The sequence below is a fragment of the Oryzias latipes genome, chromosome 14 (assembly GCF_053564925.1).
Source record: "Oryzias latipes strain Hd-rR chromosome 14, Olatipes_Hd-rR_3.1".
NCBI lineage: Eukaryota > Metazoa > Chordata > Actinopteri > Beloniformes > Adrianichthyidae > Oryzias > Oryzias latipes.
The window spans coordinates 16,859,861-16,875,000 of record NC_136250.1 but is presented as its reverse complement, the minus strand read 5'-3'; the positions used below and the strand labels follow the sequence as shown (position 1 = coordinate 16,875,000).

At 38.0% G+C, this 15,140-nt stretch overlaps 2 protein-coding genes across 4 annotated transcripts in view; one reads left to right on the top strand and one right to left on the bottom strand.

Annotated features, from left to right (window-relative positions):
- The window catches only part of atp1b2b (ATPase Na+/K+ transporting subunit beta 2b), a 7,961-nt gene extending 2,631 nt beyond the window's left edge, over positions 1–5,330 (top strand). Inside the window, exons 2-8 of one of the 2 annotated variants that reach the window (XM_004076521.5) lie at positions 579–707; positions 788–895; positions 1,064–1,269; positions 1,459–1,518; positions 1,721–1,747; positions 1,945–2,040; positions 2,149–5,330. In XM_004076521.5, the coding sequence (XP_004076569.1) occupies positions 579–707; positions 788–895; positions 1,064–1,269; positions 1,459–1,518; positions 1,721–1,747; positions 1,945–2,040; positions 2,149–2,316 (794 nt within the window). In that variant the 3' untranslated portion in view covers positions 2,317–5,330. The remainder of the gene's footprint in view (positions 1–578; positions 708–787; positions 896–1,063; positions 1,270–1,458; positions 1,519–1,720; positions 1,748–1,944; positions 2,041–2,148) is intronic. The other variant, XM_011483591.3, reaches the window with a different exon arrangement.
- A 1,211-nt stretch (positions 5,331–6,541) lies between these two features.
- Positions 6,542–14,497, bottom strand: gltpd2b (glycolipid transfer protein domain containing 2b). Of its 2 annotated transcripts, none has more exons than XM_004076474.5 (4): positions 10,105–14,497; positions 8,065–8,123; positions 7,733–7,908; positions 6,542–7,629 (listed from the first exon to the last, which is right to left on the bottom strand). In XM_004076474.5, exons 1-4 carry the CDS (start codon positions 10,202–10,204, stop codon positions 7,047–7,049), a joined length of 918 nt encoding a protein of 305 aa, XP_004076522.1. In that variant the 5' UTR covers positions 10,205–14,497; the 3' UTR covers positions 6,542–7,046. The 2 variants fall into 2 exon arrangements, with proteins under 2 accessions (XP_004076522.1, XP_011481892.1); XM_011483590.3 differs by lacking the exon at positions 10,105–14,497 and adding an exon at positions 8,514–8,745.
- Between the last annotated feature and the right edge of the window lie 643 nt (positions 14,498–15,140).

Here is a 15,140-nt window from a genome sequence, read left to right as displayed (position 1 = left end):
ATTTTCTGAGTTGTGCTTTATTTCATTTATTTAACGAGGAAAAAAAGCACACAACCTAATGTTTTACCCATAAATGGATTCAAATCAGTTAGTTTAATGGTAATTTATTCTGACATTTTTTCTTTCAGAGAATCCGTGACATTTAGCAGGAGGGAAACAAACAGGGACAGTCTATCCATCCATCCATCCATCCATCCATCCATCCATCCATCCATCCATCCATCCATCCATCCATCCATCCATCCATCCATCCATCCATCCATCCATCCATCCATCCATCCAAAAAGAGCTTTAGTTTAGTTATCTGAAAGTAATAATTTGTGCTTTATGCTCATATCACGTTATACACATATAGCATGTATGAGGAAATCCAATTTCAAAATAAAAGTATTTTTAAATTTAAAAACAAAAGCAGCAAAATTCCGTTAACAGTAACGAGCATTGCAACCAAATATTAAGGCAACATACATATAACACAGACAGTAGATGATAAAATGTTGATAGATCACTGCTGGTATTTATATAATCATTTTTATGGAAAAATGATTAACTGCAGTCGTGTCCCTGTTTGCCTGCAGGTCTTATCCTTCTATTCTATTTAGTCTTCTACATCTTCCTTGCTGGCCTGTTTGCGCTCACCATGTACATCATGCTGCAGACCCTCGACGACCACAAACCAACCTGGCAGGACAGACTCGCCACACCAGGTATGGACTCAAACCTTAAGAGCACAAATCCTGCTGTGTGCTGGGTGCCATGACGCGTCTGCCGTCTCTGTCCCTTTCAGGAATGGTCATCAGGCCAAACACGGACGAAACCTTTGAGATTGTCTACAACATCCAGAACACTGAGAGCTGGGACATGTATGCTCAGGCACTGGACAAGTTCCTGGCACGTAAGTTGGACTTGGGTCTATTGATTTACAGCTTATGTATTTACAGCTTTTACATAAAAGCAGATTGTTTATTTACTGAGGTTGAGTAGGAGGTTGTCTTAAAGGTGTTGAGTCATAAGACTTTAAAAACGGGAAATATACAAATATATATATATATCTCCCCTGCAGCCTATAATGACACCCTCCAGGCCCAAAAAAACCATGAATGCACCCCAGACCAGTACTTCCAGCAGGAAGACAGCGGTGATGTTAAGAACAACCCAAAGCGCTCCTGTCAGTTCAACCGCACCATTCTTGAGGAGTGCTCTGGACTCAACGACCGTTACTATGGTTACCGAGAGGGCCAACCATGCATCATCATCAAGATGAATCGGGTATGATGGAAAAAGAGGGAAAAAGATGGTGTTGCTAGGAGACATTGAGAGACTGAAATAATGAAGCCTGGCTAGAATTGAGGAAAAGGCCCCTGTAAAGAGAAAATCAGCAGAGTTGCTGTTTACTTACTTGTGATGCATCTCAGTCCATAAAAATAAAAATAAAAAATGGTGTTTTTCTCTCACCAGGTGATAGGGATGTTGCCAGGGAAGGATGGACAGACTCCATCAGTCACCTGTGCTGCTAAGGTAATCCCTTTTTGTCTTTCATAATAAAGGCCTGAACTTGGATTCCAGCCCGTTTGTAGTTTGTGCACATCATTCTCATGTGTAGTCCGTCTTTTTCTACCTTTTTTATCCATTCTATAATTTTTTATGATTCATTTCCATTTGTACCAACTGTGTTTGTCATCCATATGTAACTGTTTTCCATTACTTTGCCATCTCTCAGAGATACAAAGTGGGCAAAGATACATGGGTAAGAGCAGGGCATGACATACATTTTTAGAGTAAAGATACTCTTTCTATCTGCGTAGAAGTGGTGAAACGTGTTTTAGTATGGGATATTTATACATGTTAGGTTAATTTTAAGTAAGAGAGCTACTTGTGTGGATGGAGTACATGTCTGAATCACGCGTAAGCAGATTATCTGATAGAGTGCTTTCCCCTTTTCAGAGAGATGACTCTGACAAACTCGGAGAGCTGGTTTATTTTCCACCAAATGGCACTTTTAACCTCATGTACTACCCATACTATGGAAAGAAAGCTCAGGTAGGACTGTATTTTACATCCTTATGCACTCAAAACGTGCTTTTAGTTGCATAAATGACAGCTCAGATTTGTGACATTTGATGATAAAACATGTCCTTGCTGTTTCAGGTGAACTATTCTCAGCCTTTGGTTGCCGTCAAGTTCCTTAACATCACTGTCAATCAAGAAGTCAACATTGAGTGCAAGATCAACGCTAACAACATTCCTCTCGGAGGAGACAGAGACAAGTTTGCGGGCCGGGTTTCTTTCAAGTTGAGGATCAACACTATTAACTAGGTTAACCCTGGAACCTACTTTTCTTCATTTTCTGCAACTCTGCACATTCACAGAAAAAAGATTGCAGCATTCACACCCTTTTTTGGATTTGTTTACAACCCCTACACAATCTTTCTTTTTGGTAGGGCAGCAATTGTTTCCAGTTGTGTGGCATGAGGAGGCGAGAAAAAAAAAGGGTGCTAATCCTGTCTCTTTCTCCTGTCTGTGAGCATTCGGGCAATTTTTTTTTCTGTAAATTAGTTTGAGGTATTTATACTGCATGATAACCTAGGAGACATTTGGGTGCGTTTTGCAAAGACCAGCAACATCATCACAGTATTTCAGCTCTCCACCTGCTGCCCCTCTTTACAGAGCATCCCCCTATATACACAAACACATTTCCAGTGTGTATATCTACAGTATTTATAAAGTTATATCAGAATGTCTATCATTGCACTTGAAAGGAATAATGCACAGACTTGCTTTTATCCTCAAGAATGGATGAATGGGTGGATGCAGAGATTACATCATTTGCATGTGTGTATCGCTCCTGGCGTGCTAAGAGAGCAGGAGGTTTCTGCACTGCACCTTTATCCTCAGTGACAGTTGTGTTGAGTGACTGACCACCAGGAAGGAGCACACTGTCAGCTTTAATGCTGAGCGTTTGCTTGTTTGGGGAAAAAAAAGGATCCAACAATCCAAGATAAATAAGGGTGAAGTAGTCTGCAGAGGTCAGAGGATGGATGCGTGTATTTTTGTGAAAATGTTGCAACTCACACTTTGCTCTCATACTGTAGGTCGGGAAGTTGCATGCAATGTGCAATATTCATTAATTGGCATACATTATGAATGCTTGCGCCCATTCATCAGAAGGCTCATATGAATTAGTAATCGTTTTGGATCGCGTCATATTTACACTGCTACTCTGAGTGGAGACAGGAACCAGACAGGTAATACGTTTATGACAACATAAGTGGTCAGATTAGTCATTTCAAAACAAAAATTGCACTCTTCAGTCATGTGCCAGACATGTTAGGAGTCTAGCCTAATATATATATTTTTAATTGATTTTAAAAGGTCAAAATTGTAGTCACTTCCTGGATTAATGCATAACCATATGATGACGGACACCTAAGTCCTCAAATAAACCACAACAAATTGTTACATTATCTCAATTTCAATAATTTAAAATGAAAATATTAAAACTCCTTTTCCTTTTCTTATTATCTATAGTTATTTGTTCAAATTTTTTTTTAAATTGTTTTGCAATGAAAGTGTGCATTTTTTCTTCTTTTATGAAGATGATTTGTTTTATTCTCTTTAATATTTTGGAGGAGGAAGCAGTAGAAAGTCGGAATTTTTTCCCATTAGTTGTCATAGTCATCATCTGCAGTATATTTTTGAGACTTTGGAAGGTATAGTTTGTGTCTGATTGACTAAGAGTGAATTTGTAGGCTTATGGAAAGACAACGACTTCTTTCAGAATTACACACATATTCAGTATTTTCTTTTTGTCTGTTTTCTCATTGGTCTTGCTTCTTTTATTCTGCTGTTTTTATTTTTACTTATTGTAAAAAAAACATCTACATTTTTGCTGGATAATTTTGCAGAATACCACATTCATAATCATAATTAAATCAACCGAATGGGGATTCTACCATGTTGTCTCAACAAAGATGGAGCAGCTGATCTTCATATAAGCGTCTATCTTGACGTTTATATGATGTGCTTTGTCTCAGAAGTCAAAAGAGGAATTTGTTATCCTCCAAACTTTATTTAAAATGACGACGAGTAGATCTAATGTGATTAACTGTATCATTCAGAGTTAAGGATGTGCTTTAACTGGCTTTTAATTCTATTTATTTATTTTAAGCTTTTTGAGACTACACATACAAGTTCACAGAAACTTCCCCTCCCTACAACACTTACTTAATTTCTCTGTAATCTTTTAATCTGGTCAACTAATCCAGAGCAGGCATGCTGAACTTCTTTACCCTACTTTATCGCCCCTCTTCCACGTGTCAAACGCCAGCTTGAATTCTCTGACATGATTTTCCAGTAAACTCAAACCTCCAGTCGTAATCAGATTCAGCAACACTTGCTTTATTTACCAAACTGGATGTTTATTTTTAAATCTTTGCGTGTGCTCGAGGATTGGCCACTTTTAACCAAAGATCTTTACGGCATCTTAAGTTGTATTTATTTTTGGTGCACTGAAACATCCTCAGTTGCTGGTTCTACCTTAGAATCCCAGTTGGAGGGCTTAAAAACCCTGAAGTTGTTGGATATCACGCACATATGGAGCATGAAACTCTACAACAAATCAGTGCCTCCTGGTGGACAGACAGGGTTATTGTCACTGGATGTTTTTTTTTCTTCTTAAACTCCTTTTATTTACTATTTTTTCTGTGATAGTTTAGGATGTCCCAAAAGAGCAATATATTTCTTTCCTGTGTGAATGTATGACTAATGAATAGAGAGGCTTGAATGAAACTCTAGCAATGAGTGTCATCAAGAGCAACAGAGAAAAAAAGCGTGTTTATGAAAGAATATTTTTGTTGTCTTGAGGGGTATAAGCTTGGTTTAAAACTTGTCCCAAAAGTTTTTTCTCTATTTAGTGCACTTAACTAAGCAAAAATACACTTTTGTTTTATCTTTTGGTAATAATTCAAATCTCTTCTGCACATAAAATATGTCTCTAATAAGCATCATATTTATTGCTAGATCCCTGAAAGTCTTTTAAAACAGGAAACGGGAAAGAGAGCCTCCTGGTCCGGTCTTGACTAGGAAAGAAATGCAACAAAGCTGAATGCCTTTGCCTGCGCATATCTTCCAGACTGCACTGTTGCTTACAAATATGGGGAAAGGGTTGTTAAAGAATGAAATGTACCAAATCTGTTCAAAAACCCCTCAAGCAGGTAAAAATGTTGCAAATATTGATTTATTTTTCTGCTGCAACTCTATGTATATTTTTGCTCATGTTTATTGTTAACCAAGATATAGAAATTAATAAATATAATTTAAGGGAACTCAAACATTACTTTTGTCTTCCTTTTATTGACTTTTACAAAATGTGTTTTCTTTATTCCATATAGGTAAAACAGGAGAACCTATCACAAAAGGGAAAAAATGACTTTAGTTTGGCATAAAACTAATTCTCATGGCATACATCCAGTGTTTGCACACAGCCTAAATATTAACAACAAAATAAAGAAAAATGTATAGTAACAGCTCTTAATTTTTGTTGGTTAACAGATAAATGTCTGTAAGGGATCTTACAGAATAAGTGTATCTTTGTGTTCAAATAAAAAGCAGAAGTGTGGGAGGAAGACAGACTGCTCAAATTGCTCAATCTCACAACAGATTGCGTAACAGGTAATACATACATCTCAACCCTTTTTCTTGAATCTTTTTTTGGTCATGCTTTTTTCCCCAGTTGGAGCTTATTTCAAACCATCTTCAATTATCTGGTGAAATGTGCTTCACCTTCACCCACCTCCTGCCACCTACACAGCCTCCGACTTTGAGCTCCGTCCTTGTCTTTGTCTCAGAAAGAGATAAATGCAGGGAACGGAAGTGAGCAGGGATTACGCAGCATTAGAAGTGTTTCTTGGTTTTAAATAGTGTGTTGAGGACCAGCATGTGACATTTGCATGCTATTCTCTGTTTACGCCCTTCATTAAAATACAGCGTGTCCTGATACCCACTTGGTCTGTTTGGAGTTCTGTACTTTTTATGCTTAGGATGCCAGCAAAACTATGAAAATCGAGTTTAACAACACATTAAAGTCACTGCCACCACTTTAAATTCTCTTTTTATGAGAATATACAGTAATGATAATAAACATTTACTGTGAATTTATGGCATTTAGGAGAGTGAACTATAAACAGATGCTACTATTATGAGCTTATCATTAGCATTGGCTTAAATAAAGGCCTCTTAATATTAGATAAATATTTCACAAAAATATTTGATACATTTTAAGAGGCAGAAGACAGCAGTTCTGTCACTTATGTAAAACAACAATTTAACTTGTGCTGTTGTTCATTTAAGATTGTAATTGGTTGAAAAGGATTTTTGACAACTTTTTTTTATCATCATTGGTTTAAAACAGATGTTTTAAACATCTGGATTTAGCTGTTAATGTAAAAGTACTACATTACAACACATATTTCTAGACTAACAGAAACTGTCTTGTTAGTAGCTGTGAAAAGATGCATACAAAGACTACAAACAAAGCACAGACTTGCAGTTTTTCTTTTTCTTCTTTACTCATTCATTATACAGATTGGTCTTGCAGGTGTAAAAGAGTAACTGAACGTTGCCAGCTTTGAGGTAGCATACTAAATCAACAGCATGAACTACCCTAAAATAGATACAAATTGATTGTCTAATAATGCACACAATAGGAAGTATGAAACATCCATCACATTAAAAAAAACTGAAACTGCACTTGCTTTTTACATCATAGAACAGATCATTCAGGATTGTGATGTCACATATTTAAATAATTCACATTAAAAATAAATCAGTAGCTGCCTGAACCCCATGAGATGAGGAGACTCTCTTTATAATCTGGATCAGAATAAAACTGAAATGGCGTTCATTCAGCACAGCGCTTTGGGTTTTGTCTCCAGGGATTACAGATACAAAAAAGTGCGCTTTTCAAAGCTTTGTGTCTTTTTAGTGAATTCACAAGGTGCTTGACTGTGGAGGCAGTGCCAAGTTTGAGAGCATCCACTTTCATAACTCTAAGGTAAGTCCAGCATTCCATTTTCTTCCAGGGCCAACTGTGTCCTGTCATAAACCTCTCCGATGGCCTTGACCACTCTGTTCAGCACCAAGCTCAGCCTCTCTTGGTTTTGAGCACAAACCAACCTAAAAAAGAAGCCCCGCTCTGGCATGGCAATGAAGGCCACCTCGGCAGCTCGGCGAACAAACCAAGTGTGGTGCATGGCGAGTGTGCCCTGGTAGGCCTCCCGACAGAGCTCAGATGGGCTCCTAAGCCGTCCACTCTCTGGTGTCTCTGCCAGCTTCTGCAGGAAGAGCTTCAGCCAAAGCAGAGCTCGATGAAGGCGCAGAATAGTCCGGCATCCCGAGTCTGTCTGGTGGTGGAAGTCAACCAAACCCTGGCTCATTTCCACAGAGATCATGGAACGCACAGAGTGGTATCCGTCTGTGTGTGTTTTCACCGACTTAATCACGTCTACATTCGAGCTAAGTTCTGCTTCACGGCTCTCCCCAGATAACAGGGCCAGCTGGCGGATTATAGTGGTCTTACTTTCTATTTCTTTAGATATGAGACCCACCATTGGACCCAAAGAATCCATGAACCTGAAATGGAAACGGACTAGAATGAGTCATCAAACAGAACTTTTTTCTGGTGTTTGTGAGCTGACATTTCTCAGTGTGCTACTGTTAGTGCAGATGGTCTTACTTCACGAGCTCATCCCAACTGGACAGATAGGGTTGGAGTAACACATCAGAGTCCAGAACTGTGGCAGCCAATAGGTGGGAGAGCAGCAACGACACCTGGAAGTTCTGACCGGGGCATCTCGTGAGGACAAACGCAGTCTCATCGTCTGCTTTACTGCTGTTGGATTTCTGAGGAAGCTGATGGTTGAGGGAGGGAAGGAACACGAAGACAATCATCAGGGGATAAAGGAAAAAAGACAACCAGGTAGAGTTTTTCTTTATCAACCAATCTGCTTCATATAGTCAATTGTGTAACTAATTCATTTTCTCTATACAATCAACTCAAACTCTCACCTTATTCCACTGGTTGTATCCTTTAAAACAAGAGTCCCAGTGGTTACCTAAACTTCCATCTGCAGAAACACACAGGACCACAAGGAGGTCAGACAGTTGGTTTGCAAAATGTAAACAAATGAAAAACACTGATGCAAAGTAGCCTTAACCCCAACTTGTAAACTGAAAAGAGTCTAAAGATGAAAAAAACAACAAATAAATTTGTGCTTCAATATTACAAGCCCAGGATCAAACAACTAAACAAAAAAAAAACTGGTGAACAGAACTTGTAAAACTGCAGAAGTTATTCTGTATAACGGAAAAGAAACAATTTTTTTAACCAGTGGTATATTTAGAATAAAAATGATTCTTTTCATGAAACCGCAACACAGTTTTTATGCCCTAGAAAAAGCAACTAAACAAGCAAAATAACCAAGAAAGAAGGCATTTTTTTATCTGATTAAACCCACCTGGTTCCACAGTGTTGTCTTGATGTTGTCCTAATAATATCATGACTATAGTGCTGAAGAAGTCCAAGTCATAATTTGTTAGCATGGCAGCTATCTTGGTTGATCAATTCTTGACACATTTTGAACAAAAAGCAGCAAATCAAACTGCAGCTGCTGCAACTCAACGTGCTTAATGTCAGTTCTGATCAAAGTTCATAAGCACTTCTGGAACTTCTAATCAAGCTGGTACAGTGAGTGGTACGGGAGTTATGTACACTTTGGTTTCTCAACATGTGATCTTGTTATTTGAGCTAGCATTTTTGCTGATGTAGGTGTTTTCTTTGTGTACAATGTGTTTTGTTTTGTTTACTTAAACTTCTTGCCATTGTTGCTAACTTGCTCTCTGTTAGTTACCATTGCAATTTTCAAATGTGTTGAGTCCCTTCAGTCTGTCTGTTTAGCAAATAATTCCATTTTCATGTTCCCTACAGTGAAGAATAAATACTTAATAGTTGTTGACAATTATATCAAAAAAGACTTCACTTCATCAACTAATTACAAAACTTTTAAAATGTTTCAAATTAATTGTTTTGGTGAAAATTTTACATTCTTTTAAAACTACATGTTATGGCCATGTACTGACAATAAAATATAGAAACAGTTCACACTATAAATGACATTTAAACAGACGGTTTTGGGAGTACTTTTATAAAAAATAAATGGTTCAAAATGACTGCCAGGATTCACACTTTCCAAAAGGTTTGCTTTCATATAAAAAACCTTAAAATGTGTTTTTGTCACATATTTCCAACTTTGATTGATGCTACTACAGTGACTACCCTAATAAATATGCTGAGGGATGCTTAAAAATACCTATTCCATAGTTGCTGTCCTTTTTTCTTGTCAGAGTAAAGTTATACTCAACATTAACTGACAAACAGTTAAAAAGGATTTCTAGATTTCTAGTATTAAGATATTGACTGTTTTCTATTCCCGCATTTTAATATCCAGAGTAATTCTACAACAAAAGTTTATATTATTTTGAAGATACGACATTCAATCTTGTCAGTATTTAGCAGTGTTAAAGTTTCTTAATAACTTTCATTTAAGTAAATCCCTTGTTCAGAGTTAGTTTTGTGCATGCAAGTGTCTCTTCCTTTTTTCATGAATGTGTAAACTCAGGGATTAAAAAAAAAAGAAAATGTATTTTTATTTTATATTTAGTGTTCTGTGCATTTCATATAAAATTTTAACCTTTAATATATTATTTAATATAGATATTTATCTTGGTTGGATACGTGTATGGCAAATATCAAAAGTAAAATAAAGGTTGAATGGATTGACTAAACAGAATTTGAGTAAAAACCTTTAAACCCATTACATGCCTTTTCTGTAAAGTAATCCTTTTTTTAAAAGTATAAAATAAATATTGTAGAATATTTTAGGGAATAATTGTTTTGATTTATGTGCTTGAATTTTCATCTGTCCCCCATGTGACACATTCCAGACATAGAAAATATTTAAGGCAAAGCAGGGAGATTAAATTCATTAAACAGAACATAATCCCAAAAAAATCCCACACTAATATACAAATTTAAAGAGACATACTCACGCAACCAGAGTGAGCCCAGAAGCAGCAGCACGACTAAGATAGCAGCAGCAGCCCTCCTCTTCACACCCATGCTGAGCACCACGTTGAGGCCTGAACGCATTTATTCCTTTTCTTTGTCGTTTCCTCCTCTGTGTCTCACATGAGGGTTCGTCCCCCTGCACCGGCTGTCACCACAATCACTCTCTACTAGGCCCAAGCCTATAACCCCCTTGTTCTCCCAAATCCATCACACCCCTCCCCAAAACTTCAAATAAAACCCTATGCCCGCCATTTTACCTCAAAGAGCCTTTCTACATTTGAACCTGAATGTTTTGAGGGGGTCCTTTTGCTTTATACGCACACTGTCTTGAACGCACTGCCTGTTCCCACCCTGCTTTTGTCTGAATGATTTTGCAGCTGCCTTCCCCCTTTTTTATGCTACTCAGCCAGAGAGTCCAGAGATCAACTCGGTTCAGCCAGAAGCTGATAAAGGAGAGTCAGTTCAGTATGACTGGCTGTAAGTTACTCCAGACACATCGTCTATATTTGCTTTTTATTCCCCGTCAACTCTGAAAAACATGTGCTACCTCTCCCACGCTCCCTCCTCCTGGGTCTTATTCTTTAACCCGTTCACTCACTGCCCTCACATCCCAAAAGTGCAAACCAGCATTTCACAAAACAAACTGGATTTTGAGCTCTGACTGATTTATTAATCCACAGTCTCAATTTGGCTTCAAGGAATGCAATGCAGAATTTTTGTTTATCAATGACTAACGCTGTCTATCTCAGCTGAGAGTGAAAATGGACCAAAGGTGACTATTTGTGCTGATCTGAATCTAGATGTTACTCGTGAAAAACACTATAAGCAAGAAAATCTATTTAGCTGGAGCAACACATGATCCAATATCTTCTCTCTTCAGGTCAAAGTGATTTAAGCTCAATTACTTTGTAGACTTTTACATAAAAATAGTCCTTTTAATGGTTGAGGCCTGACATATGAGTCATGCCAATAAACCAGTTAATGAGGCACAAAAGAAGTTCGTCTGTTTATCATCTCTGATTAAAAGAAACCTTGTCATAAGTCTCTAGTGTGGATGTGGATGTGTGTGAGTGTGTGCGTGTGTGTGTGTGTGTGGGGGGGGGGGGGGGGTCTACAAGGATTTAAAATCTTTATTCAAGCCAAACCACGTGTGGGCTGATGGAGAGGAGTTAACAATGGCTTCTTCTATTACAGGAGCAATGTGGGGGGTTAGTGAAAGCAGGGAAATTTAGACATGGCTGAGAGGGGGGCTGGTCTCAGGGCTTTTGTTCTGTAAGACCGATGATAGAGCCCATCTGATGCAGGCAGCACCAAACGAGGGGAGTAAGAGGAAACCTGTGACACTTTTGGAGTATACCCGATCGACACTGGAACATTTTAGACTTTAAATTGGCTCAAAAAGTGAATAAAAATACCAAACATTTACAAACACTTTTAGCACCATGCATTTTATGAGAAATTGCAAACTTTTGATGCATTTAAACCTGCATAGTTCATCAGCAGGGGGAAAAAATATATCTTTAGTCAGTCAAACAATGTTTTAGGCACTTACTGACTGGACATATCTGCATAGGACAATTCAACACCCACAACCCTCAACTTTGTCCTGGTTTGATGCTGTTCTGAAAGCCTGGAAATGAAATCACTAACACGGTTTATTTTATTGTTTGTTTGTTTTTGTCTCAATTGTCCTGGGTTGTGAAGTAATTTGCCTCTTGGCCAGAATTCCCCTCGAAAAAAAAAGATTTGAGAAACTCAATAAGAAGTAAATTGAACTAAAAAATAAATAAATAAACACATTTAGTGTTTAACAAGACCAGAGAACTACCTGAGGGTTAAAACATGTTAACCCAGAAAATGTACAGGGTTGGAAAGACAAATATGTTGTAAAAGAAATCTAAAAAAGGAAACTATATAATGCAGATAGTGCTATTTAATACTTTTATTGTATAGCTTTAAATCTTGTCCCTACTGACCCAGGGTCTTATCTGATTAGTAGATGTCTCAGGGTACCACTCTGTGGCTGTTGTTCATCGGTTAGTGGTTTAGTGGTGTGACCTGTCACACAGAAACACCACTGGCTGAGTGGGGAGAACTTTAACAAACGGGACACACTTTTGACATGTCCTGCATTAAAACTCAGACAACACCAACACCCCCCAGTGAACTCCAAAAGCATAAAGACATATAAACAATCAGCTCATTAGAAAATGTCAAAGCAGTTGTTTGCTGTGAAAACGTAATTGTGTAATTTTGTTTTGCCAAGTTTAAAAAAGTTGAAGTCCCATTAGATGTCACACTGCATTGTATCCCCCAGGGGGGGATACAGCTGAGTGCAGCTGTGTCTGCACTCATTTGATGGTTTAACCTCCCAAACCCCATAATGCTGACTGTCAAGCAGGGAGGCATTGAGTCCCATTTTTAGAGTCTTTAATATGACTCGACCATGGATTTAAACTCATCACTCTCCCAGTCTCAGGGTGGACACTCTTCCACAAGGCCACTAAACTGGCTCTATATTCATTTATTTATTTATTTTTATACATATTTTTTCACAAAGAAAACAAATATTTCTTTAAACATAAACAAACTATGACTTCCACAAGAAAACGGGTTCATGCTGCTTTACAGTTATTTATGTTTGTCTATTGTTCAAATGGCCAACAGACTCCTGGCCATTAGCTAAGAAGCAGACACAAAACCAGATAAGGTCTAAAAAACTTAAGAGTTCCCTTTAAGGATCCCACATGTCGACTGGAGTTTAAGGTGGAAATCTAAGTAAAAATAATAAATCTTCAGCATCAAGAATGTTGATGATGTTCAAAAACTCCTGTGTTTCTCATATTTATAATGTGTAATTTAAATAATGAAGTTGCTGTTAATGAGTTTATAACTCCACGATTCCAAAAGGGGCAAAATGAAATTCTCTCATAAAACATCAGGCTGGCATCTCTCCCATGATGGAGCAGCTCTGCAAAACCTTTGGATTAGACAGAGAAGGCTTTCACAAGTGGGGAAACACTGAAGCCAAATAAACTCTTAGAGAACTAAAGAACAGATAGTATTTCAATGAACCATTTAAAACTGGACACTCTGCATGAGCTTTGTAAAAAAGAGCATTGTTGAAAGAAAGAAAAAGGATACAAAAACACTGAAAACACCAGGGAGATTCCCTGAACAGTGAAAGAAGATATTTGAGTCAGATGAGGCCAGCAAGGAAAGCAGTGACTTGTTTTCCAAACCTGTCGACAAAAGTCTGAAATTGAGAGGCAAAATAAGTTAAAAAGTCTGTTTTTCTTAACATCATCTTTTTTTTAACAAGGCTCTTGTGAGTCTAGTGCAAAAGTAAAAAAGGCCTTAAGATCACAGGTTCTATCTGACACCCTATGGCTTAATGGCTGAGGTACAATTCAAGTTTTGCAGTTCTGTCTTGCAAAATAAATGTACATGTCATTTGAAATCCTTCAAAAATGTTAATGTACAGATGGGTTTTTGAGATTTTGAATTATTATGCCTGCTGTGTATTCAGATCTACACATGATTATAAAACCCATTAACATGATAGTCATGTGATAGGTGTCCAAGAACACGTGTTTAGGGCTCTTGAACACACATTTACTTAGCCTGTGGTGTTCACACTGGACAAGCAGGAAGGAGCATTTTCTTCTTTTTTCTTTCTCTACTGTTTACCAGTGCATGTCCGCCACCGACAGTTGGAGGATGCTTGTTGCGAAATGTTGAAGCAGTGCAAATCTGGAGAATCTTGCCCCAGGCCGTCTTTCACAGCTCTATTCCAATTTATGAAAGACTTGATGTCCTATAATTCCGGTCGGGCCCCGCAATAATCAATTTCTCCTCCATAATCAGTTTTCAAATGGTTAATACTTCCATAGATGAAAAGAAACGCCATCTACACATACCTACCAAATACAAGTCCTTTATTTGTCAAAGTTTGACCTGGTTTAACTTCAAAGGGTGCGCATTTTGTACGTAGAGCCAGGAAAGTACGTAGAGACATGCATAGAAACTAGCGTAGCAAGTAACGTAGCAATGCGTGAACGTTAGAGTTTTGAACGAGGAAGCCCAAAACATGCATTTACCCTGGTTTACATAGATTTTTCATCGGTAGTAGACACTTGAACATTCCTGAGGGCAGTGTGAACGTAGCTTTAGACATCCCAGTCCAGGCATTTTCCGTCTGACCATCTTCCATATTAAGTTTTGTCCAAAATTAGAAATCTAAAAATCTAAGTAGTGGAGAGGATCCCAGCCTAAAAGAGTTCAAAGCAGGTATAATGGGAAAAATACTGTGATATTTAAAAAGTTTTTTTTCCCCAAAAAAATGTAAAAACACATTAGTTAGCCATTTTCTGTTATATTTCTATGAAGTAATTTTCTTATCAGAAGTCCTGGATATGAAGCATATCATCTCCAGCCCCTCTTTTGTCTCAGTGAAGGAAGTGTGACCCTCCCAATCTACCGTATGTAGTCTCCAATTACCTTATAGAAGCTCATCTCTGTTTTCCTAACTGTATATTTAGAACTACATTACATACTGAGCAACTCAAATGGCACATTCCAAAAAACAGTTTGCTGCTCTTGCCACTGCAACTACAGACAACTTCTATTACTCACAGAACTAATTATAACAGCAAATTTAGTCTGGATTTGAACAGATTTGTATGGTAGATACAGTTTCTGTTTTCCCGCAAGCTTCAAAACACAAAAGCTCTTTTGATTATTTTTAGTGCAAATCCCAGAGTCTTTTAGCTGATTTTAAGCACTCTGAAGCTGTTGCTCTGTCTCTGCAGACGCTGTTGAAGCTCCACAGCCGAAGTGGTAAGAGTCTGCAGTATGTATTAATACCCAGGACACATAGCAGCAGGCTGGTCCAGCCAGTCACCTGTTCTCCTTGCAACCCCCATGGGGGTTTCTGAATCTGTTCTTGTTTCTCAGTTTGACGCAGAATAGAGCTCCAAACCCATTTTCTAGAAAAGCTTCAACCATGCAATCTGTT

Coding starts and splice junctions, on each gene's coding strand:
- gltpd2b (XM_004076474.5), bottom strand. CDS start 10,204: ATGCGTTCAGGCCTCAACGTGGTGCTCAGCATGGGTGTGAAGAGGAGG. Junction 8,124..10,104: donor TCTGGGCTCACTCTGGTTGC/GTGAGTATGTCT, acceptor GTGTTTCTGCAG/ATGGAAGTTTAGGTAACCAC. Junction 7,630..7,732: donor AGTTGGGATGAGCTCGTGAA/GTAAGACCATCT, acceptor TTTCCATTTCAG/GTTCATGGATTCTTTGGGTC.